The 22,263-nt window shown below is 41.1% G+C and overlaps 1 protein-coding gene across 5 annotated transcripts in view; it reads right to left on the reverse strand.

The window, feature by feature from the left end:
- Positions 1 to 4,426: 4,426 nt before the first annotated feature.
- LRRK2 (leucine rich repeat kinase 2) overlaps positions 4,427 to 22,263 on the reverse strand; it is a 64,714-nt gene continuing 46,877 nt past the window's right edge. For all 5 annotated transcript variants that reach the window (XM_031600581.2, XM_090136141.1, XM_090136144.1 and 2 more), the window contains 16 exons: positions 21,893 to 22,039; positions 21,547 to 21,738; positions 20,700 to 20,846; positions 20,272 to 20,372; positions 19,928 to 20,118; positions 19,101 to 19,261; positions 18,178 to 18,348; positions 16,471 to 16,571; positions 15,637 to 15,831; positions 14,328 to 14,521; positions 13,958 to 14,030; positions 12,953 to 13,137; positions 12,447 to 12,599; positions 11,457 to 11,665; positions 8,534 to 8,608; positions 4,427 to 6,930 (listed from right to left, as the gene is read on the reverse strand). In XM_031600581.2, the coding sequence (XP_031456441.2) occupies positions 6,809 to 6,930; positions 8,534 to 8,608; positions 11,457 to 11,665; positions 12,447 to 12,599; positions 12,953 to 13,137; positions 13,958 to 14,030; positions 14,328 to 14,521; positions 15,637 to 15,831; positions 16,471 to 16,571; positions 18,178 to 18,348; positions 19,101 to 19,261; positions 19,928 to 20,118; positions 20,272 to 20,372; positions 20,700 to 20,846; positions 21,547 to 21,738; positions 21,893 to 22,039 (2,417 nt within the window). In that variant the 3' untranslated portion in view covers positions 4,427 to 6,808. The remainder of the gene's footprint in view (positions 6,931 to 8,533; positions 8,609 to 11,456; positions 11,666 to 12,446; positions 12,600 to 12,952; positions 13,138 to 13,957; positions 14,031 to 14,327; positions 14,522 to 15,636; positions 15,832 to 16,470; positions 16,572 to 18,177; positions 18,349 to 19,100; positions 19,262 to 19,927; positions 20,119 to 20,271; positions 20,373 to 20,699; positions 20,847 to 21,546; positions 21,739 to 21,892; positions 22,040 to 22,263) is intronic.

The following is a 22,263-nucleotide window of genomic DNA, read 5'->3' on the forward strand; positions in this document are numbered from 1 at the left end:
GTTGAATTTGAGCTGTTGGTTGGAGCTGTTCTATTGGGTTTGGCTGTGCCCAGGGCTGAGAGCACTGCCCCACTCACCGCTGCCCTGTGGAGATCCTTGCTGAGCTCCAGGTAGCCAGCAGAGTTGCTTAGGAGCTATCAGATGTGGGTGTGTGTTCAGCTGTGATTAACTGTACAGACAGAGGCAAGGTCAGGGAGTCAGCTTTTGCCTTGTTTGTGTAGTTCTGTGTGAGGATATGGCACCATGTCCTGTGTAACATAATGCCAGTGCTCTTTAAAGCAGCAAGAATGTAATTGCAGTGGTCACATTGATGCACAGGTGATGCTGGCTTCCTACCTTGCTTGATGTTTTTGAGCTTGCAATCTGCAGTTGTTTTACACTAAGCAGCTGATGTTAGAATTCATTTGTTGCTGGTTGTTAAGTTCCACAGAGGGTTGTGTTTTAATCTTGAGCCTCCTCCTTGGAGCTCTTTGCATTTGAAGTCCACCACACAGCCCCTGTACACAAAGTAACTTTCCCCCCAACTGTCTTTTTGACCTTTGTTTGCGGATCCTGATGACCACATGTGGACAAGACCCAGGTGTGGTGGTCAGCTCACTGACAAGGTACATCAGGAGCCATGAAGACTTCTCCCGTTGTCAGTGTGCACGCCCAGTAGATAACAGGTGATGCTTCAAGTAATGATGCTGTGCACAATCTGTTGCTGTCTGATGCCTGCAGTCAGACCTTGGAACTGCGTGAGCATTGGTTACTTGCAAAACTGGGACTCAGTTGGGTTTCCTTTTTGTGCAGAGATCTGGAAGGGAGCATCACCTCTCACCCCTTTCCTGATGTCTCTGTTGGGACTGATGGCACAGAGGCTGCCCACAGGGCAGGAGCTGAGGCACGTGGCAGGACTTCCAGCCTCTTGTCAGTATTTCCACTACAATTCCTGCCCCTGCCTTAGACCCTCAGGGAAATTTCTATTTTTGTAATCCTCAGTAGTGCTGTACTAGAATTTTTGGTGTCACTTCAGGGAAGTAAAGATAGTGCATCACCCTCTATAAAACCACTTATTTCGCAGAGATTAAACAGGATTGCTCCTGGTCCCACCTCAAGTTTCCCTGCTGGTATGGAAGTCAAAATTATGTGAAAATAGGAAGCAGAGGAAAGGCAGTGCCAGCAGACTGTGTGGCTGCACTTGGCCAGAGCCCCTCCGGCAGCGATGAGAGCAGTTGAGCTGTGTTCAGGGATGATGCTGACGTAGCCCAGGTGTGTGGAACGTGATGCTTCTGTCTGTGTTTCCAAGGCTCGAGCCACCACTGCTCTTGTGCCTACAGCTGCTTCAGTCTGCTTTGGTGGTTCGGTCTGGGGTCTCTGAGGTCATTAAATTAGAAGTCTACCTTGGGTGGTAGTTTGCCTTCTGAGGGACAGAGCTGGAGGCAAATGCCTTCCCTTGGCAGGATTTCAGCAAAATCTGATTTTGTGACATATTTTTTAGAATCATAGAATGGCTTGGGTTAGAGAGGACCTTAAAGAGCATTCTGTTCCAAGCCCCTGCTGTGTACAGGACTGCCTGACTCCAGCTCAGGGCTCCATCCAACCTGAGCTTAAGTGCCTCCAGGGATGGGGTACCCACAGCTTCTCCGGGCAGCTGTGCCAAGGCTTACTGATCTCTGAGTAAATAATTTCTTCCTAACATTAACCTAAATCTCTCCTGTTTTATTTTAAAACCATTCCCCCTTGTTCTATCACTATCAGACCATGTAAAAAGTTTGCTAGTAAGCTCCCCACCGGTACTAGAAGGCTGGTGTGAGGTCTCCCCATAGTTCTCTTCTCCAAGCTGAACAAGCCCAATTCCTTCAGTCTGTCTTCATTCTGCTGCCCCAGTCCTTTATTATCACGGCCCTCCTCACCCTGCTCCAACAGCCATGCATCCTTCCTGTGCTGGGGGCCCCAGGCCTGGATGCAGTACTCCAGATGGAGCTTCATGAAGGCAGAGCAGAAGGGGACAATCACTTCCCTCTCACTGCTACTACCAGCATCTACCGAGATGCTCACAGTCCCAGGACCAGTGCTCCTCTCGGTGTGAGTACCACCAAGGAGTGGTGTGGCTTGCAAAGCCCCTCACCTTGGGCACGCTGCCCCTGGAAGCTGGCAGAAGCTGGATGTTGGTTTTACCAGCTGCAGCCATGGGGATTTCAGGCTTTTCCAGCAGGACTGAGCTCTGTACAGCCGCAGTGCTGGGTTGGGGGTAGCTGCAGGTCGGGTGGAGGTGATAGATGGAAAACATTTGAGAATTACTGTTTACTGCAGCTTAATTACCTGGCTAGCAGCTGTTAATAAGAGTGAGAGTGAACAACTGTGGCTTTTCAAAGGGCCGGCTGCCCGCTCCCAGGTGGGGATGCTGTCGCTCTCTGAGCTGCAGCCAGAGAAGGGATTTTAAGTTTCACCTTTCAAAGCTGAACTTTTTTTGAAGTGATGTGGAACTCACTGAGCCTTTACTTGTGCAATGCAATGTGACAGCATCCTTTGAGCTGCCACCAGCTGCTGACACAGCTGCAGTCACAGCATTCAGGTGGGGAAGGAACAGTGCTATTTGCCGGCCCAGCAGTGCTGCGGGGGGCAGGTGGATTTCTGGTCCTCCTCCAAAGGCCCTTCCTGTGAGGTGTGGTCAGGATGGGATGGAAAAACATCTGCCCTGCTCTGAGTTTTGAGGTAGTGCGCTTAAGAATGGCAGTCTTTGTGTGGGCTTTGTGGGTGTTCAGCGGGAAATGCTCAGAGTGAGAGCTGAGCTGCTGTGTGAAATGGGCTTCCCTGTGACTTCATGTCAAGTCTCAGTGAATCTCAGGGGGCATTTTCCCAATTCTGGACCCAGGTTTTGCCACTGCTGCCTGCAGAGCGGTCCCATCCCAGGGAGCTGCAGGTCAGAGTGGGGCGACTGGAAGTGCCGAGGAGGCCGAGGCTTTAGTGTGGCCGTGGGGAAGCCTCTATATGTCTGCCAGGAGCTGAGCCAGCCCCATGCTGAGCCATCTCCTCTGCTGTAATGTTATGGCTGGGAGTGCTGCAGAAGCTGGGGGTGCTGGGGATGCCTTCTGTGTGACCACTGAGAAGCCAAGGTAAAGGAAAGCAGCAGGGCCAGCACTCACATAACAAGGTTCGCTGTGTGCAGCCCGGTGGCTCTGTGCCATGGCTGTGTGGGCAGGGCTGGAGCTGTGAGTGCAGTCACTGCGCCCCGTCGCCGGGCAGGGTGACCCAGGGTCTGTCAGTGGCCACAGGGAAATGTGGGCCATAGCACTTCTATAGCTACGTTGATAGGATCATTTTTAAGATCTTTTATGAAACACTTCCAGTTTAGTGCTCGTTCAGATCAATGAAGCAGCCTGCAGGCACTGTCCTGGCACTGAGGTGTGTGTTGTAGGCACACATTGCTCTTGCAGTTGTTGCTTGATCAAACAGGACCTGGAGCAGGAGTTGAACTCATTAGACAGGCATTGAGTGTTGGTTTTAATATTATTTTTTATGTTTATTCAAAGTCCCAGAATGAGTTATTGTTGAAACTGTGCATTGTAGTAGTCGTGGGATGGATTCCCAGTGGGGCTGAGAATCTATTCTGACAGAAGAATGAGCATCTGCCAGTTCTGATCAGAAAAACTGGTCCTCTGAAGACAAGTCATGGGGACTGGTGTCAGATTTTTGATGACAGACAGGCCAGAAAAAGTGATGAGGAATTGTTTGTGCAGTTCTCTACATGGCAGACTGAGAGCAAAATGCCATCTTTTGCTCATTTGCTGAGCCCTTTTGTGCTTGTTTGGCCACAAAGTCTTTTGGCTTACAAAGCATTCCCACTGCCCAGCCCTCCCCCAGAGCTCTGCTGCCTCTCCTGTCCATCAGACAGGTTACCGTAACATCGGTTATCGGTCTTCCTTGCTCCAGGTAGGTTGGCATGGTTATTAAGTGGCAGCAATGACAAATGACCTTTGTCCATAAGGAAATACTCAGATTCACAGAATCACAGGCCTCCACCTGTATGGCCGTTGACCGCAACTCTCTGGCTGTGACCACCCAACCAGTTCCTTATTCACTGAGCCTTCAAACCATCTCTCTCCAATTTAGAGAGAAGGATGTGGTGTTGGGAGCACGACAGCGACCTTGCACAAGTCCATGTAGTTGACACCAGTTGCCCTTTGTCCACTGCTGCTCCACAACAGAAAGCCACCAGATGGGTCAGGCACCAGCTGCCCTTGATGAAGCAGTGCTGGCCGTCTCAGATCACCTCCGCTTCTCCCATGTGTGGCTTCTGGGAGGATCTCAGTGATCAGCATCCTGACAGGACGGGGTATGAGGGACACGAGCAAGCATGACAGTTCAGATTAAAAGGAATGATGGGATATTAACCGGAGAGGGCATCAAATCAGCCTATCTAACCTGTTTACGGTATGATTAACCTGGGCTGCTCATAAGTAAGGTAAAATTAATTGCAGGTGAATCTGCTCTATGTAATTTGCCAGAGCAAGCAATCAATAAGAAGAATGAGATGAAGTCAACAACCCTGAGGCAGAAAATACCAAAATCAATATTGAAATATTCGGCTCCCTCTGCACAGTTTGCTGCCGTAGGTGTAGAGCTGCACATCCTTCAGCTGTGTGGTACTGAGCAACTGAGCAATGTGGGGTAAATTAAATGTTGAGTTCAGGTCTTAACTTCCAGCCCAGCCACATGGCTTGCTTCCCATGGGCAAAGAGGCTTTTCTTGAAGTAAAAATCATCTTTGGTTTTCAGACGCTGGATGTTATCCTGAGTAAGCAGGCAGCATCACATCTGATAGAGCTTGTGCTGTGCTGAGCACATTGCAGCTGGGAGGGGAGGCCAGTCCCCAGCAGTGGCCAGCTTAGCTGTGTTTGTGGTGACCTCCTGTCTTTTGGTTGGCTGCTGTTGGCTCTGTGGCTCTGTTACCCCTGTAACACTCACCCCATAGGCCACGTTCAGTCTGTGGGTTGTTCTTTCTCAGTGATCTTCTGACAGGTGAATAATGACTGCAGGGGAACAGCACTGCCTGTGCTCACCTCATGTGGACCAGTCTAGCAGGTCCTCTCAGGACAGTGCTTCTCCTCCCCAAGAACACAAATACAAGTGTAGACATAAGGGATGGAGTGCAACAAAAGCTGTCTACAAAAGCTTCTCCTTGGAAATGGAGCAGTGAGCAAGCAGACTGTCATTAACAAAGCACAGCTTTAATAAAAAGGTAGAAAGCTTACATCTCAAAATGACTCATAAATAAACATAATTGCATTACATATAATCTTTTTTTAAAATGTATTCATTATAATATATATTTTCTGAGTTATAAAATCCCATATAAATAGCACATTATCTTCTGTGTGCAGAATACAAGAATGCATAAAAAACTGGGGCACAGATCTGAAAGGAATCCTGAGTCTGCACACCACAAGTGGCAGCAAATAGGACAGTGATACAGCTGGATGTGGCAACTGCTGCTGTCCAGGTATAGAAGTTCTTCAAAACTGGGAAAATGGAACTGAGAGCCTGCAGGGTGCTGACCCTTCTGCTCCAGAAAATAAACTCAGGAGTGGCTCAGCATTCTCTGCTCTGTGGGATTTCAGGAGCACCCTATGGATTCTTTTGATATCATGACAAGAAAATGAGCTCTGTCTTCTGATGGATGGAATGGAGGGACTTAATGACTCAAAGGCTGTAAGAAGCAGCTTGGACCAAGGGGCAGACAGCAATGGAGGTGTGGCAACAAGTTCTGGTGGGAGTTATGCATGGGAGATGGCCAACTCCTGCACTCCTTGTTTCACTGCCTACCCCCAAATAATTATATGAATTAGAACAAACCTAAGTGGAAACTCCATCCTATATATTGAAGTGCCTTTTTTTTTTTTTTTTTTACCCCCTCAGCCTGAGGCAAGCAAACAAGCAAGCTGCACCAAGAACGTGAGCATGCTTCCTTCTTTGTGGTATGAGCTGTAGCAGCATTTTCATCAGGAGTTTTCTTTCTCTGTTTCTTCCCATGGCCTTCAAAAGTGAGCTGTGCAATAGATGTGCATGGATGGAAATGTTCCTAACTCTGTGACTCCATTGCGCAGAACAGGGCAGGCTGCACTACTGCAAGATGGCACCAAGGTGCAGAGCTGGTCAGTGTATTTTAATTCTGAATTCAGAGGAATTGTATTATTTTAGTATAGTTTGGTTTTCTGATCACAATGGAAAATGTCAATTACTGACGAAAGAAGCAAAGACTGTGATCTGCCCACTGCACTGCTCCTCGTGAAAACAGTCATTACATGCTCCTTAAATTCACTTATTTATATAGAATATAATGTTTTCCTTTGTTTGGCTGAGGTCAAGAGCTGTGACATGAATAAAACATGAATCATCAGAGACAACTCACGCATACGAGACTGCAATAAGCAGAGCCTTCAGTTTTGCTTCTTACTATGGTGGGTGTCAACTCAGTAGAGATAATGAAGTAAATCAGAGCTGTTTTCAGTCTCCTGGCTTATTCCCAATTTAAGAGGGATTAAAAACCGGATGAACAAACATCCCAAAGCTGAGCCACAGTTGCTCGGCGCAGAACTTCATGAGTAAACAGACACGTGGTCATCTTTAGATTATGAAATCCTCAATGCTTTTCTGTCCTTTTGAACATTATAAATAACTCCCTTCTTTCTTCTTAGTCACACAATGATTTGGGAAGATTTCTTTCCTGGTTTGGGTTAAGGAGGCCAGCAACAGGAGGCTGTGAATATTGCACAGTAAGTTAGGATAGAAGTCTGGAAAAGAGAATGGCACTTGCAGGGTTTTTTTCAGTCCAAAGTAAAGCTCTTCATTTTTTCAGCTAGTTCCTGTCTCACTTCTATATGCTTCTTCAGGTTTTGCACTTCATGGGGGAGGTTAATGTCCCACACTGACACACAGGATTGTAATTCTGGGGGGAAAAAAAAAATGGCAATAGAACAAATTATTATTGCGTAAATAGAAGTGGTTTTGCTTGTCTGCTCATCTTTTAATTGCTCATTAATTGTCTGCCTGAAGTATAATATTTAGGACCTGGAAGCTAAGCTGTGTAACACCTTCTGCATGTGGTAGTTAAGTTACAGGCCACAGCCATTTGTACTTGCACAATGGTTTGGATTCCAGCTCTTAAACCATTTAAAAGTGCTTGAGAAACCATTTCTGATGCCTGTGGGCCAGAAGGTGTTGACCTGAGCTATGGCCAATGCTAATAGAGGTGCCTGCATAAAATTTCATCTTTATTTCCAAGCAGATACATTTTAAGAATGCTTAAAAGGCTCAAAACCCATTCACTGACAACTGATTTCAGAAGGTAGTGAAAATACTGAAACAGGGCCACTTCTGTTATTCTACTGCAGTCAGCTCATCTGTGCTTGCCACCTTTAAATGTATACTGTCATTGCCACTTTACCAAGTGTCAGAAACAGCTGAAGAAGGGCATCAGTTGTAACTGTTCTTAGGAAAAAAAGCAAAACAAATCAAAGATGGAGATTTTATCTTCCTATTCTAGTAGTTGCTATCCTAATTGTCAGGAAGCACTTCCTGATGTATGACCTAAATTTCCCTTGCTGTAATAGAAACTGCTTAGCCTTTACTACCCACAGGGAATAATATGTTGAAGTGTTATTCCCTTCTTCTTTATTTACATAGTTGAAGCCTATTATCATATCTTTTGTATGCTTTCTTTATATTAAGCAATTTATCTTCAATATTTCCCCAGAGGTTGCATTTCTCTCCTCTGGGCTATTCCTAATGGTTCAGATCATTCAGCAGTGTCCCAGATGGATGCACTCCTCCAGCAGAGGCCTTATCAGAGCTCAGCAGAGCATAGGAATTAGTTCTCATGTCTTAGAGAAGCCACTTTTCTATTGGCACAAGAATGGTTTTTGCCTCTTCTGCAGGAACATGACACTGTTGACTCATGTTCCACCTGTGATCAAAATAAACCTTTTTTCAGCATCACTGCTTAAGCCGACCATTTCCTCATGTTGGTACAGCAGATCTCCCCTCATTACATTTGAGGTCTCACATCTGTCCTTACTGAACTGTATCCAATTCCTTCCAGACCATTTGTTCTATCTGTCAAGGCTGCTGTGAATTCCAACCTTGTCCTCCCCTGTGCTCGTGGCTTCTCTGAGCTAAATGTTGTCTGCCAATCTGAAAAGCAGATACATTATTCCTTCATCCACACTGTTCACAAGAACACTGAATATTCCTGGAGGCCCCTTTGGAAATCCATGTGACACGCTCTCCAATTAGACACGGGCAATTACTCTCCAAATAGAGTTTTCCAGAAAATTATATGCCCTTCAAAGAGTAGCTTCATCCGATCAATTCAGGTAGCTATTGTTTGTAAGGAGCCAAGAAATGCAGCAGATGACAAAAACTAATAATAATCTTAATAAGAGTATATCAAATGTCGATCATTGGCTCTCCAAATATATCACAGAGGGCGGCCAAGCATCAAAGTTTCTGCTTCACTAATAATATAGATTAATAAGACACAGTTCAGGTACCTTTGTGGTATTTGTCATCTTCGGTGTCACCCTTGTAGCAGTATCCCAAAACCACCACCACGTTCTTCAGACTCCCTTTTTCAAAGAAATAAAAGTTCAGATTTTAATTTTAATGTGAACTTTGTAATTTAAGGATAGAAAGAGTATCATGCAAATGCTGCTAAGATGACAGAAATCAGAATTTTTCTTTGGGCCCTTTATTCATAGTCATCCACCATGAGAAAAAACAACATGAAAACGAACAATACAGTTAATGTCTCTATTTAATGTAGGGGTTGACCAGAGTTCAAAGCCTGGATCAGCTGTTCAGCCTGTTGAACTAGCCTAAGAACAAAGTACTCTGCTATTCACCATGTGCAGAGGTAGCAGTTGCAGAAAACAGATGTCACAGTGAAGGCACAGGCTGCAAACAAAGTTCCCATGCTCAGCACAAAGTGCCAGCAATCAGTTTGGTTGTAAACAAATGAAACAATCAAATATGATACAAATTCATTGAAAGTGTTCTGAACTAAGTAGAAATAGGGGATGGATCACAATAAGATACCTCTGGAATAATGTGGAAAACAACTAGGGAGGCCAGAGTGGTTGAATTGCAGAGGGCTGATGGGAGCCTTGTGCATCTCCCATGACAAGAGCTTTCACAACAGGCCTTATTTGCACCTAGCTCTGTCCATACTTCATACTGAACAGATGGGAATGTAAGTGCAAGCTTTCTTACTCAGACTAGGGGCCTTGGTTACTGTAGAGAAGTCTACATTGTCACTTGCAAAATGAACTACATATATTTACATATAAACCATCCTCTAAAGATGATGTCTTGTGTATTATTTGTGAATTGTCAAGTGACAGAATTAGAAAAAGACATGTTCACTTATTCATACATAAACTAAAGATAAAATTGATATCTCAACATCTGACAATCCTTTTTTCTGAAAATAGTTACATTGCCATTACATATTTTAATGCTAAAATGAAGAACAGTTCAGCAGACGTGGTGCCATTTCCAGGGCTTCTGTGAATACACTGGTGGAACCAAAGTTTTGAAAGTAGGAGAAAAGCCCAGTTTTTATAAATAATTGCTGGGAGAAAATGATCAAAAGGAAAAAGTACACATCAAATGGCATGAATCAGTCTCTTGCCATTCTTTAGTTGTCTGCAAATCCAACCAATCTATTTCTCATGAAGTATTAACTTTTCTTTCTCATGAAGTATTAACTTTTCTCTCTATAAAATTTTGATTAAAAATGCTGTATAGTCTGGAAACCAAGCATATGAGACTCAAGGCTTGTTAAAAGTCACACCGTATTACTTTATACAATATAATTTTCCTGTCAATGACAATAACGTGAGGCAGAAATCTTATTTTTATAGCAACTATTCTATTTGTACAAAACACTAAAAATAAGAGTCCCTTTACAGCACTAATACTGTAGCTATCAGGACCAGAAGGACCCATAATGCTGTGTTAGTGGATCTGGACTCGGAAGCTGGCACACAGAGCTGAGGACTGAACAGAATATGAACAACTTGCTGTCCCAGGCAAAAGCAAGCCAGAGGAAGATGGAGTTTTTTTTGACTCATACAACACTGAGAGCACTATGAGATCGCTGCACCACAGCAGCCTGATGAGGTGATGTGAACACCACAAATGTATCGATCTGAGTCCAAGCCTGGGACACTCTTCCAGCTTTGCTGCTATCTGCCTGTGACCCAACCCTGAAAAAAGCATCTGAATGATATTCAACAAGGGTAAGTGCTGGGTGCTGCACTGAGCTCAAACTACCCCGTGAGGCAGCACAGGTTCAGGAAAGAGCGGCTGGAAAGCTGTCCAACAGAACAGGACCTGGAGGTGTTGGTTGGCAGCTGGCTGAAGGAGAGCCACCAGTGTGTGCTGATGGTCAAAAAGACCAATTGTGGCCTGGCCTGCATCAGAATCAGTGTGGCAGCAGGACTGGGTGTATCCTTGTATGTGGCACTGGTGAAACCACACCTCGAATGCTGTGTTGGGCTCTTTGCCCCTCACTACAGGAGGACATCGAGTTGCTTGAGCGTGTGTGGAGAAGAGCAATGAAGGAATTAAAACACAGGTGTCATGAGGAGCAACTGAAGGAATCAGGGATATTTAGTCTGGAGAAAAGGAGGCTGAGGGGAGACCGTATTGCAGTCTACAAGCACCTGGAAGGAAGTCGCAGCAAGGAAAATGTCAGTCTCTGTTCTTGAGTGACAAGTGATAGGATGTGAGGAAATGGGCACAAGCTGCAACAGAGGAGGTTCAGATGGGGCAGTAGGAAGAAATTCCTCATGGAGAGGTAAATCAAGCATTGGAATGGGCTACTCAGGGAGGTGATGGAGTCCCCATCCCCCGCGGTATTTAAGAGACATGGGTATGGCAATAAGGGACACAGATTAATGATGGGATTTGGTAGGTCTGGTTGATGTCTGGACTTGATGTTCTTAAAGGTCTTTTCCAACCTAAGTGACTCTGTGATTCTTGAATTAGTACGGTAGAAGAAAAGCAGGAAATTAGCAATTAAGGAAAAAAATAAAACACAACGAGCTCCACAGGGAGAGAAACCAGAAGCATAAAACTTAAGATGGAGAATCAACACAGTCAGACAGAGATTAAGACAATGCCTTTAGGACAGGGGACAGTGAGAGCTGTGCTGAAGCACGGCACAAAGTATACAGTGATGGTGGGGTGTTCACATGATAAGCCAAGGGAGAGTGCTGTTTTCTGTGGGCACAGCTATGGCAGCCTGTTGGTCTGTCTGACACTGAGTGAAGGCGACAGCAATAGAATAGCATGAATGAACAGAACACGGAAAATGCTGATCTGTTCCTGGAACATCACATCAGACAGAAGCCAGTGATCCTAATCTTGGAACTGATTTCAAAGTGCTTGTCATTTGATGGCTTTACTTACCTAGCTGAGCTGTTAGCATGACTCGAATAGAGTCACAAAAGTTATCTATTACTCGTACAGGGCGACGTGTTGATAAATCAAGTAGCAGGATATGTCCTCCTCCTGTCCCTACCCACAGTGCAGTATTTTTCTGCAGGCAAATTGTCTTCACTCTTCCAGAATAAGCAACTTTATGTTTTGATTCTTTGTTTAGTTTTTCCACTTCATCCCTAAAAGTGTGGAGAGAATTTGTATTAAATTTTGGTGGCATGCCATCCCATAGTTGCTAGAATGTCTACCTCAGTGCCAGCCTTTCAAATGATCATTCATCACGACAAAATGCAAATACCTCATGCTAATCAGTTCATTTAATTTAAACAGTCTGAGATGAAAACTACTGGACTTCTAAGAGCCAGTCAGTGCACTGGAAAAGATCTTTAAATAGGAGGCAGGTACACTTCTCTCTTTTCCCTCAGTTTGCAGGAAAATAGGGTCTCTGCAGAGGGGGAGGAGCACATCTAAAGCTGCTCCTAGCCTTCATAAAAAATGAAATGGATGTAGAACACTAAGGAAGAGGAACAATTTAAATGCAAATGTAAATTGCTGTCACTGCTACTAAAACTCTGATGTAGGGAGAAAACATTTTTTATTAAGGGATGCAGGCAGTAAAACTGAATACAAATCATGACTATCTTACCCAATCAGCTGAGGACAGCAAAAGACTTTCTTCTTCAATAGAGTTAAATTAATCTTCTTGAAATCACAGATTGTGAAATATAATAAAGGTCTTAGAGATCTGAGATTCCATATGGAATATTTTGATTTTCTGGGCCAGAAGAGAGGAAAGAAATCCTCCTAAGGAACTGGGCAAGCCCCTTATCACCAGAAATGTGAGGTATATATATCTAGCACATCGTATAGATATGCTGGAGAAGGCAACCTTCAGTCAGCTTTCTATGCAACAGGCCATCAGTTTGAAATACTTCTTGAAATACTACTTGAAATTCTTACTTAAGAAAATGCGCACAGTCAATTAGTTCAGAAAGTTTTTCAGTCTTCTTGTCCCAGATTTCCACAAAATGGCTATTTTTCTTCGCCAAGTAGATGGATTTGTCTACTGCTATTGAAATAATGTTTGCATCACTGTAAGTGTTGTGACAGAACCTAGAAGAGAGAATAACTCCAGTCAGAATCACAGAAAACATCCAGCAGAAAAAAAAAAAATCTGATTATAATCAAGTTGTCTGTAACTTTTAAGAGATTAATTCAGCCTCAAAACCCAAGTGGGCTAGGATACAGTTGCAAGGGCTTGCTGTAGCAATGAATACTTTACATGTTACTCGGTGATCTTGTTTTAATGCACACTGTATTTCATTGATATTATGGAAGGAAAATAATGGAAAGATGAAGTTAAAAAACCCAAACAGATCCAGAACAAGACATCATACCAAAGTACCATCAGAAATCTTTGACACAAACAAGAAAAGAGCCAAGTGACATTACATTAAAAAACTTACAGTTGGCTTGACTTTGTTTCAATCAGCTTTTGGACAGAGAAATCACTAGATAAAGCTATGAGCTTTGTTCCACAGCCTCCCCAAATTGTATTTTTTTCAGATAAATACGTAGATTCATTTAAGCACATCAGTGGTGTGCTAACATTTCCTATAGTTAATATCTTCAAAGGTGTTGCACCCTTGCACTGTGGGAAGAAATACACTCTCCATTAGAAACAAGGAGCATGCAGACACACGAAGTAGGAACTGTTAAAGTAATGCCACACAACCCACAGAATATTCACAGCTAGATCTTTTGAAACATTCTCTCTTCAGGATTGCAGGGACTGCAAGTCCATTATGAATGCCCAAAGAATACATTCTGTGTGAACAGAAATAGGACAGAGCTGGCACTCATAACTTCTACAACTGCTGGCCCAGTCCAAGAAAGCCACATTGATATCCTAGAGAAAATCCAGACCAGGCCATATTCTAGCTCTGAAGTGCACTGCAACTCCATAACTGCTCTAAGTTGCCTATGGGCAGCAGCTAACCATCAGGAACCAGCCAACAGGAATGGCTACTGGCATCTCTTTATCTGTTCTGTGAACAGAACTCTGACCTCTAGGGAATCGAAACAATACTGTCTTCTTGAAGTATCTGTTCTACAGAGAGAAAATGCACTGTAGACTGAAAAGAAAAAAAGGAACTGTAAGAATAATGACTAAAGGAGATGGTCTCAGAATATTCTGAATAGTAACTATTAATGCCCCTCTCTAGTCAGGCCTACCAAAGTCACAGAATGGTAGAATTGTTAAGTCCTAAAACAACAAATAATTTTCCCCTCTTAACTACTGGTTAAAACATTAATTGTAAAACATGTGCAGCTCAGACTGTACAGAAAAATGATTTTTAATTTTAGAGAAGCAATTTAAAAATAAGCTGCATGAAATAGAGCCAGTATCAGTAACTGCTTTACATATTACTGGCAGCATTTTTAGAACAGACTAGAAAGAATAAATCTACCTTTACTGCTCTGTCTTCAAACACTGCCAGTGTACCATCAGCTGTGCCTACCAGAAAGAAATTCTTCTGCTTGCTGAAATAAAATAAAAAAGAAAACAATTATTTCATAAAAAGAATCAGGTAAGACAAAATTAAATTAGTAACCTCTGGTGCTTCAAGAGTTTCACTGAACCCTATTAGCAAATACAACCACCTGTGATCAGGAATGCAGTGTCCTGTTACACTGGGTACAAAAGTAAGTGAAAAGACAGACAAAATAGGCAGCTGTTTGAACAAAACCATCTCATGAGCATACAGCTGTCACTTTCTGAACATCTCTGGTCAGTGGCACTTTCAAAACATAACACAAGATATTTAAAACCATACACACCTTTGCTTGGAAAGTGAATTACAGTATAAACAGGTGATAGAATCAGACATCTTCTGCAGACGGTGCCGTCTTGTTTCATCTTCTGTGTTAACTGCCCACAGAGAACCAGAATGGGTTCCTGCCACAATCCAGTTTTCTTTCTCAGTAGGAAGGGTCACCAATGCCAAACTTAAAATTTTACTATCTGCAATATCCTGAGTCAGAAAAAAAAAAAAACCAACAAAACACTCAACAACCCGGTTATGTTTTCAATGCAGGTAAACAGTAGTAAATTGCTGGTAACAAAAATAAGGTATAATCTTCCTGGGCATTGAGTCTTCCCATGAAGGTGTTCTCTGTGACATCTAACTCCTGATTAGCAGAACACATCTTCCACTGTACCATCTATCTTCAGAGCGCTGGGAAGGCCGCCTCAAATGGTACATAGGAAAATCTCTAAGATGAACACTGAGAAAAATACTTTATCTCCCTATTCTAATGAAGGTCTCAAAAGCCATCAGAGCATTAAGCAAACAGAGCTACACAATATTGGTTCAGTTTAGTTGCTAACAGTAAAGCTAAAGGTCTAACTTTTCCTTTCCATTTTAGTTTTAGAAAAATAAGGCATACAATTTATACCAAGTCTACTAATTCAAATGTATCATGGCCAACAGATGGCAGATCCTTTTTGGAAATTCAGTTTAAAAAGCTTTGATGATGAGTCATAGTCATTTCTGGAAGATGAAGAGAAACACATGGATATCACAGCTCATCAAGCCTCGGTAAAACTTTCCTATTGGCACAAGACTGGGATGAACAAAAAGCAAATCAAGAGAGCTGAAGGTTATTACCCAGAGTGTCAGAAGGAGGTGACATACCTGGGAAGAGAGGAATTGTTAAGAGACTAGCTGGATTGTTAGGGGACATGGAGGCACCAAGGATATATAATAGCTATACAGCTATTACTTCTCGTCCTAGCCTCCATGCTAGAAATAGCTTCCATAGAATCATAGAATGGCTTGGGTTGGAAGGGATCCCAAGGATCATCACATTCCAATCCCCATCTCAGTGTAAGAAAGAAACATGGTGTTGGAAAGACAGAATTAGTCAAAAGTTCAAGCAGGATGGCAGGAAGAGAGGGTAAGAGAGTGTTTCTGTTACATTTCATGGATGCAAGGATGATTCATTTATAAGAAATCTTTTTTCTTGCCAAGATCTCTCAAAGCTGAACTGTCCAGAAGCAATATCCTACTGTTCAAATGCAGTTAACTCTTCTGAAACACATCTGGGTGCCAACAAAGTTATAATAAATGACAACTTTCACACATACCTCACAAGTATGTCCATCTGTATTTAGGTTAACAAAAGAAAGCTGTGCTTTTTCTGTGTTCCCATTGCCTATCCAGACTCCTGCCTTCTTGCAGCTTTGATTGGCAGCTACCATGCACTCTGCTGTGGAAGTGCTGGGTATTGAAACATACCTCATCAAACAGATAAGCTCCGCAGAATTCAAAATCTCATACACCTACAAAGAAAGCCACACCATGCACACGGTAATAACAAGGACTTGTACAGGGCTAAATAAATAACAAAGAATGGATAACAATGTTTTATGGAATACAGACATGCTATCTCAGCTAATCTGTATACTGTTATTAATGAGCAATGTTCAACGGGGAACTTTACCTTCATTTTCTTACTTTTCAGGAGATCAGTGGGATTAAGGCATGTTTCAAAATTTCACATCAAAGAGCAATATGATGTGTGATAACAGTAGATTTCAGATCCACATCACTGTTCCTCCTCTCTCATGCATGGAACAGTGCAAGGAAATCTGTGCTGATATTATACAACAAAGTCCTTTTTGCATAACTCTAGTAAAAAATACAAAGTAATCTGCACTCTGTTTCACTATCATCATTACAGAGCAAAACAAGGAAAAACAGAAGGCTGCAATAAATGGTTGGTAGATTTGAATGGAACAGTTTATCCTGGGTAATAAGGGCAGGCAGTATTCCATGGTTGTTTTCTTCCCAGAGAAGGAGAACAACATTAAAAACACTGTGTCTCTTACTGACAAAAACCTGCTATTTCTTTTTAGATAGCACAATAACTTCACGGTGTCATCTATCACAAAAATACTAATAAACACACTAAGTAATACCTGGGAAGATGTTGGTCGTTCCTGAGGGTTTTCCTTCAAACATTTTTTAATTAAATGTTCAACTTTAGGCCAGGGGGCACACCCATATTCTTTGACAGGATCTTAAATGAAAAATAAGATAACTTCTTAGGCAGCCTCTTACAGCAGAACTACAAGTTCTGAATAACCTTCTCTTTAATTTAAGAATCCATCTAACTTCTTACAAAACTGCTCTAAGTAATACCATGCTCTAAGGCAAAATGTCAGAACGAACAGCTTGGAATTGCTCATCAGCTATCACAGAAAAATGAGAGTCACAGAATTAGAGTCTTTTTCATTAAAAGCAGTTAAAGTAAATGGATTCAGTCCCTTTTCATGAGGTTTGAATCACATATGTGTGAGTTACGTTATGATTCATGCTGACCACTCCAGGGCATGTAATTTCTGTCTGCAGTCTTTCCAATTCCTATCGACAATTTTTTCTTTTCCCCAGATTTATTCTCCTGTGTTTGGTAATACAGATCAACTTTCAATAAATTGTATAGCAGTTCAGATAAGCAACTCCAAACAGTATTTGTGAGATATGGAAGTTTAAATCCCCACTCAGTGTTTTGAATGTGCATCTTATCACTATAGGTGCTGACCACTGGAGGAACAAATCACTCATGAGTAACAGTGCTTGTATTGCTTTTCCTCTTGACTCATCAACATGTACAGCAGTTACTCCAGTCCTCCATTAGGCAGAGGTAGCATGAATAAGTAAATTAATGAGTAAAACCTACAAATGAACATATTCAGTTTAGCAAACAATGGGTTCCGTTTACTTGTGAACTCAGCCAGTCCTTTCTGTGGTGGAAATATAGAAAAGATGACCATGTATACAGATGGAGCTGTATTATCTCCAGAAATTAATACTTCTGATCATTATTATGAACTGGACTACTCTCTTTACAGAGTTGAAAATGTATGAACTCTATCTCTCAAATGGAGAAGTCATATAACTGCCCTTTCTTAGCTGGAATGACTTTTCAGCCTTAAAGAACGTTTCATATCCTCTATTGCAGGGCAATAAATGAGAACACCATGAGTTACACTGTTCAGCTGACTACATCATGTTCATCCTGCTTAGCCTTTCTTCAGCAACCAACAACCACATATTGCAATGCACATGGTATTTGAAGAATGCTATACAGCTAGGCAGGGACTTCCAATGCCTGACACATTAAAGGGGATTACTATTTAAAACCTTTACAGGTAGTGGCTGCTCTTAAAGGCAGTGCATTTATAAGACTTTTCAAAAGACTGTGAGATAAGCAGCTCCTCAATAATGTTTTTTTTTTTTAATGTAATGTATCATGATGAAAGAAGTGGATTTATTTTAATGATACGTTACATGATATACATAAAAAAGTAGGCAAGGGTCAAATCCAGACATGAGTTTAGAAGATACCTCTAGCAATGCTCATTTAAGTTAGGTCTAAGCAAAACTGCAAGTATGGAAAATCTCTATTTGTTATAAAATGAACCAGCTTATTGCCTTGAAATTACAACCAACATATGCTGAATAGATGCTTATTTCTCACTATTTTAAGACTGTGTGGAAATAGAAGTTTCTAAAAAGTGTTACTGTTTAGGCTCTACTTCTGATCAGCATCAGATACAATGTAAAACAAGAGCTGCTATTTTTAGAGGAAATGAAGCAAATGGCCTGCAAGAGACAAGGCATACCTGGTAACTTTCCTTGTATTGCTAACTCATCAAATTCATTTGGAAACTTCACACCTTCCATTATTCTACCTCCTCCTGTTAAAATGTCATAGAGAAGCAAGCCAAATGAATACACATCAGCTTGTTGATTGTAAATAACATTTCCTCTGGCAACCTCTGGTGCTCGAAATCCTGCAAATAAATAATTCATTAATATTTATGATTCATACCAAATTGAAGCCATCTTTATTCTTGTAAGAGTAAACACTTACTGATGAAAATATCAGAGGAAGTAAACAAAAAATGTCACACTATTTCTGGGCTGGAATAGTTTGCATGTGGCAGACTAACCAAAATATCAGTAATCAATGTAAAGGAAGGAAATGGTACATTAATTACAGACCTCCTGCACCAATACATATAAAATAATTAGTTTATCATAAAAATTAAAATGAAAAACAAGTCTGCAGTCTTTTTAAAGACCTAACACTTAACACTTAAGGCCATATGTCATAAACAATTTCAAGGACCTAAAGGAACCATTCAGTTCTTTAAGTGCTCAGTGCTTTAGAACTGATGCTAAATAGTTCTCTTGCAAGTGAGAGAACAGTGCAGGTATTCATTGCCTTAAAAAAAAAAAAAGAAAAAAGACCTACCTATGCATTACTGAAAATTAAAACAACAAACACTTTTAGAAGTATAATTTCAGTATCTCAAAATCTATACTAAAACAAGACTTTTGCCTTCCAACTCTAAGGATTCTATGATTCTTAATTCTTCTAAAAGGGGTTAGAGCACAAAAGGAAGAAATGCTGAGGGGCATAAATCTGATAGCACTATGTATAATATGACCATGATCACATTTGGGGATTTCAACTATAGTGTAGACAGGAGGTACTTCTTACAAACTTAAACAAAAATGTATTAACTATTTTTTTCCAGACCTGGTGTGCCTTCGGAGGTTTTTATTCCCATTCGACAACAATACTGGGCAATGCCATAGTCAGCTATCTTTGCAATGACAGCAGCATTGGGATACAGGGTAAAGAGCAACACGTTGTGAGGCTTTAGATCACGGTAAATGATCATTGCTGAATGCAGGTACCTGTTAACCAAAAAGTATTTATTAGAAGCATTCATAACTCAGGGATACGTGTACACACAAACACTAAATGCATCATTCTCACAACAGTAAATTGTGGTTTCAAATGTGAAATAATGCATAACAAAAAAGTCAGGTATCACCAACATGACCCTGCCTTACTAAATAACAACTTCAGAATTGTTCTGATATAGTATTTACTGCCACACAAACGCTGCTTTAGTGCTAAGTCTTATCTGCAGTATCAGTGGCTGTTTGACAACAACCTCACAAGCTGAATTTTCTGTGCAAATTTTGCAGATTTTCTGGTCACACTTTCATAGCTTCTGAGGACATTCATGGACTTTTTCAGAAATGTAAAAATGTACTGAATTAATTTCTGTGATACTTTAATACAGAATCCATGGCCACATAGCAAATCCCAATCAATGTTTTTGCCATATCTCTGCTTTTATGAGCACCACTTATTACCAGGAAAAAAAAAACAAACCCACAACCAAAAAACAGATAAAAAATCTTGTGCTCTGTATCAGATAATCAATCAGAAAAATGCAGGTATTTGTCTGCCCAAGAAATGTTCTGCTGAAGATGTAAGAAAAGATTAGCTTTTCATTTTCAGTATGTCCAAACTGCAGTTGTATCCCATTTCTACAGCAGCACAGAATTTACCTTAAGCCGTCAGCTACATGTAGAGCTATCCTGTGCTGAAGCGTTCTAGTTAAGTTTGCTTTGTCTTGTTGAAGCAAACGATCAAGAGATCCTTTAAGGGCTAATTCCATCACCAGCATCCGGGGACGGACAGCAGCAGCCAGCAAAGACACTAAGCTGGGATGATGGAGGTGACAAAGCACTGCAAGCTCCTGAAAATTGTAAAATCAGATGAAATACTGTGGGCAGCATAGCTCTGAAATGTTTTGAAATAGTTTTGCACAGTACTTGAATTTTTTTTAAGCTCTTTATTAGGGCTGATATTCCACAAGCAGCACTACAGAAAACAAAGCATCACTTCTTACTTGTCTTAGGAGCCTGAGGGAAGTATGTTTATTGAAAATCTTTACAGCAACTTCTTCTCCAGCATAGGAAGCACGGTACACTGATCCAAACCCACCATCACCTTTTCAAAGACAACATTGAAAAGAATATTAAAAACAAAGGCAGATCAGTCATTTATCAAAAATAGCCAAAAGGGTCCTATTTTAAAATGTGTGGATCATCCACTGTTAAACACCATGATCAATAATCAAAACACATTAAAAACAGTGTCCAAGTATAAAAGTTAATGGAAAGTTCAGAACTGAATAGCCTGAAATTCTGTGTATCTTAAAAAATACATTTCTGCTAAGGAGAAATCTCTCAATTGTCTTTCATACGGTTTCAGAACTGATTTCAACAGATTTGCCAATGTAAGCTCTCCTAAAAAGACCTACAAAATAATGCTTACCCAAGAGAAATTCAGGAGCTTTGTCAAATTCCAGCTCATCAGTGTTCAACATAATGTTTCTAGGCAAGTCAGCCAGGATCAGATCAGGAGCAATCTGAGCGATGGGAATGGTATGTCTTGGCTGCTCTGGGTTTACTAAAAGATCTCCTAAGAAAAATAAATTAGACTTTAAAAAAAGCACAGTCAGCAATCAAAAGGCACTGGAAGATGCACAGATCTCTAAAAGTGCACATGACAAACATAGCTATAATGAAATTCAGATATATGCTCAGGCTTATATTTATGTGTGTATATGGATACATATGCAGCAGAACACCAATTATCCCATTCAATTTCTACAGTGTCTTACATGTTGAAATATTTTCAAGGTTCTGAATCTGTACTAATCAAATGTAAAAGCAACTGTTGCTATGTCACAATGCCCAATTAACGCAGAGATGTGTTTTCTATCTACAAAAAGAAAGAATTCTGTTAACACGTGAATACTGCCTTTCAAGTTACTGCTGTACATGATCCCAAAAGATCAAGTAATGGTTCTACTATGTGCTAGATTCAATTATACAAATGAAGTTGCATTATCAGAGTCATGACAGAAATACTCTTCACTGTTGCCATTTATAAACTATTATATTGAGCAACTGCAATCTATCCCATATTGTACAGTTATACAGACATCTCTTGGATTAAATAAAAAAAAAGGAGTAAGTTGATTTTGCCTTATACTTTCAAATTATTTCCTACAGAAATGACAGCACTTTTAAATAACATTAAGTACCCAGATGTTATAAAGTAGATGCCTGCAATACAAAATTTATCTACGTACTTCAAATGTCATAAACACAAATACCTTCTTCAGCTTTTTTAAGTAAGTCATCAAGTAGTATTTTTTGGTGTTCTTCACCGTCCTCAAAACTGTACAGAGCCCATTTCTTCAACAGTGTTTCCCCTTCACCACATACATCTATATCCAGCAAACCTGGAAACCATTCTTCCATAAGAGAATCAATGTGATCCACAACTTGTCCCAAAAGGATGCAACCTTCAACAAACCAAAACAAGGAAATTACAGCCTTTATCTGCCAAACTTACAATTACAAAGCTAAACTTCGCATTCCAAAAGGCAAAAGCACAAAAAAGCAAAATGCCAAGCTGCAATCAAACTCGAGCACAACTCAGTCTCAGGAATAATTAACCTTTTCTGCAAGAAGGTGCTGTAATTTTCAAAAAACTGTCTGGGTTGTTGTCAAATACAGCTGATTCCACCAAACAATAAGCTTCAGGAGACCAATTCAAGTAGATGCCTTGTCTCCAATACATTCTGTTAGGACGAAGAGCTCGTGCTAGAAAATACAAAAACTGATTAAAAATTTGATCTCTAATATGAAAGTCACTTTTAAAATATTCAGAATAAGTAATGATATTTAACTGTTTAATTATCATTGTACACTTATGCCAAATAACAAACAAAATGGAGGCTACAACTTCGCAGTCAGAACAGCCCCACAAATGCTGAATATGTGTCAACTGGTCATCAGCTCTATAAGGCAAAGCTACAAGCTAAATA

Source organism: Phasianus colchicus, chromosome 1, assembly GCF_987193195.1.
Source record: "Phasianus colchicus chromosome 1, bPhaCol1.hap1.1, whole genome shotgun sequence".
NCBI lineage: Eukaryota > Metazoa > Chordata > Aves > Galliformes > Phasianidae > Phasianus > Phasianus colchicus.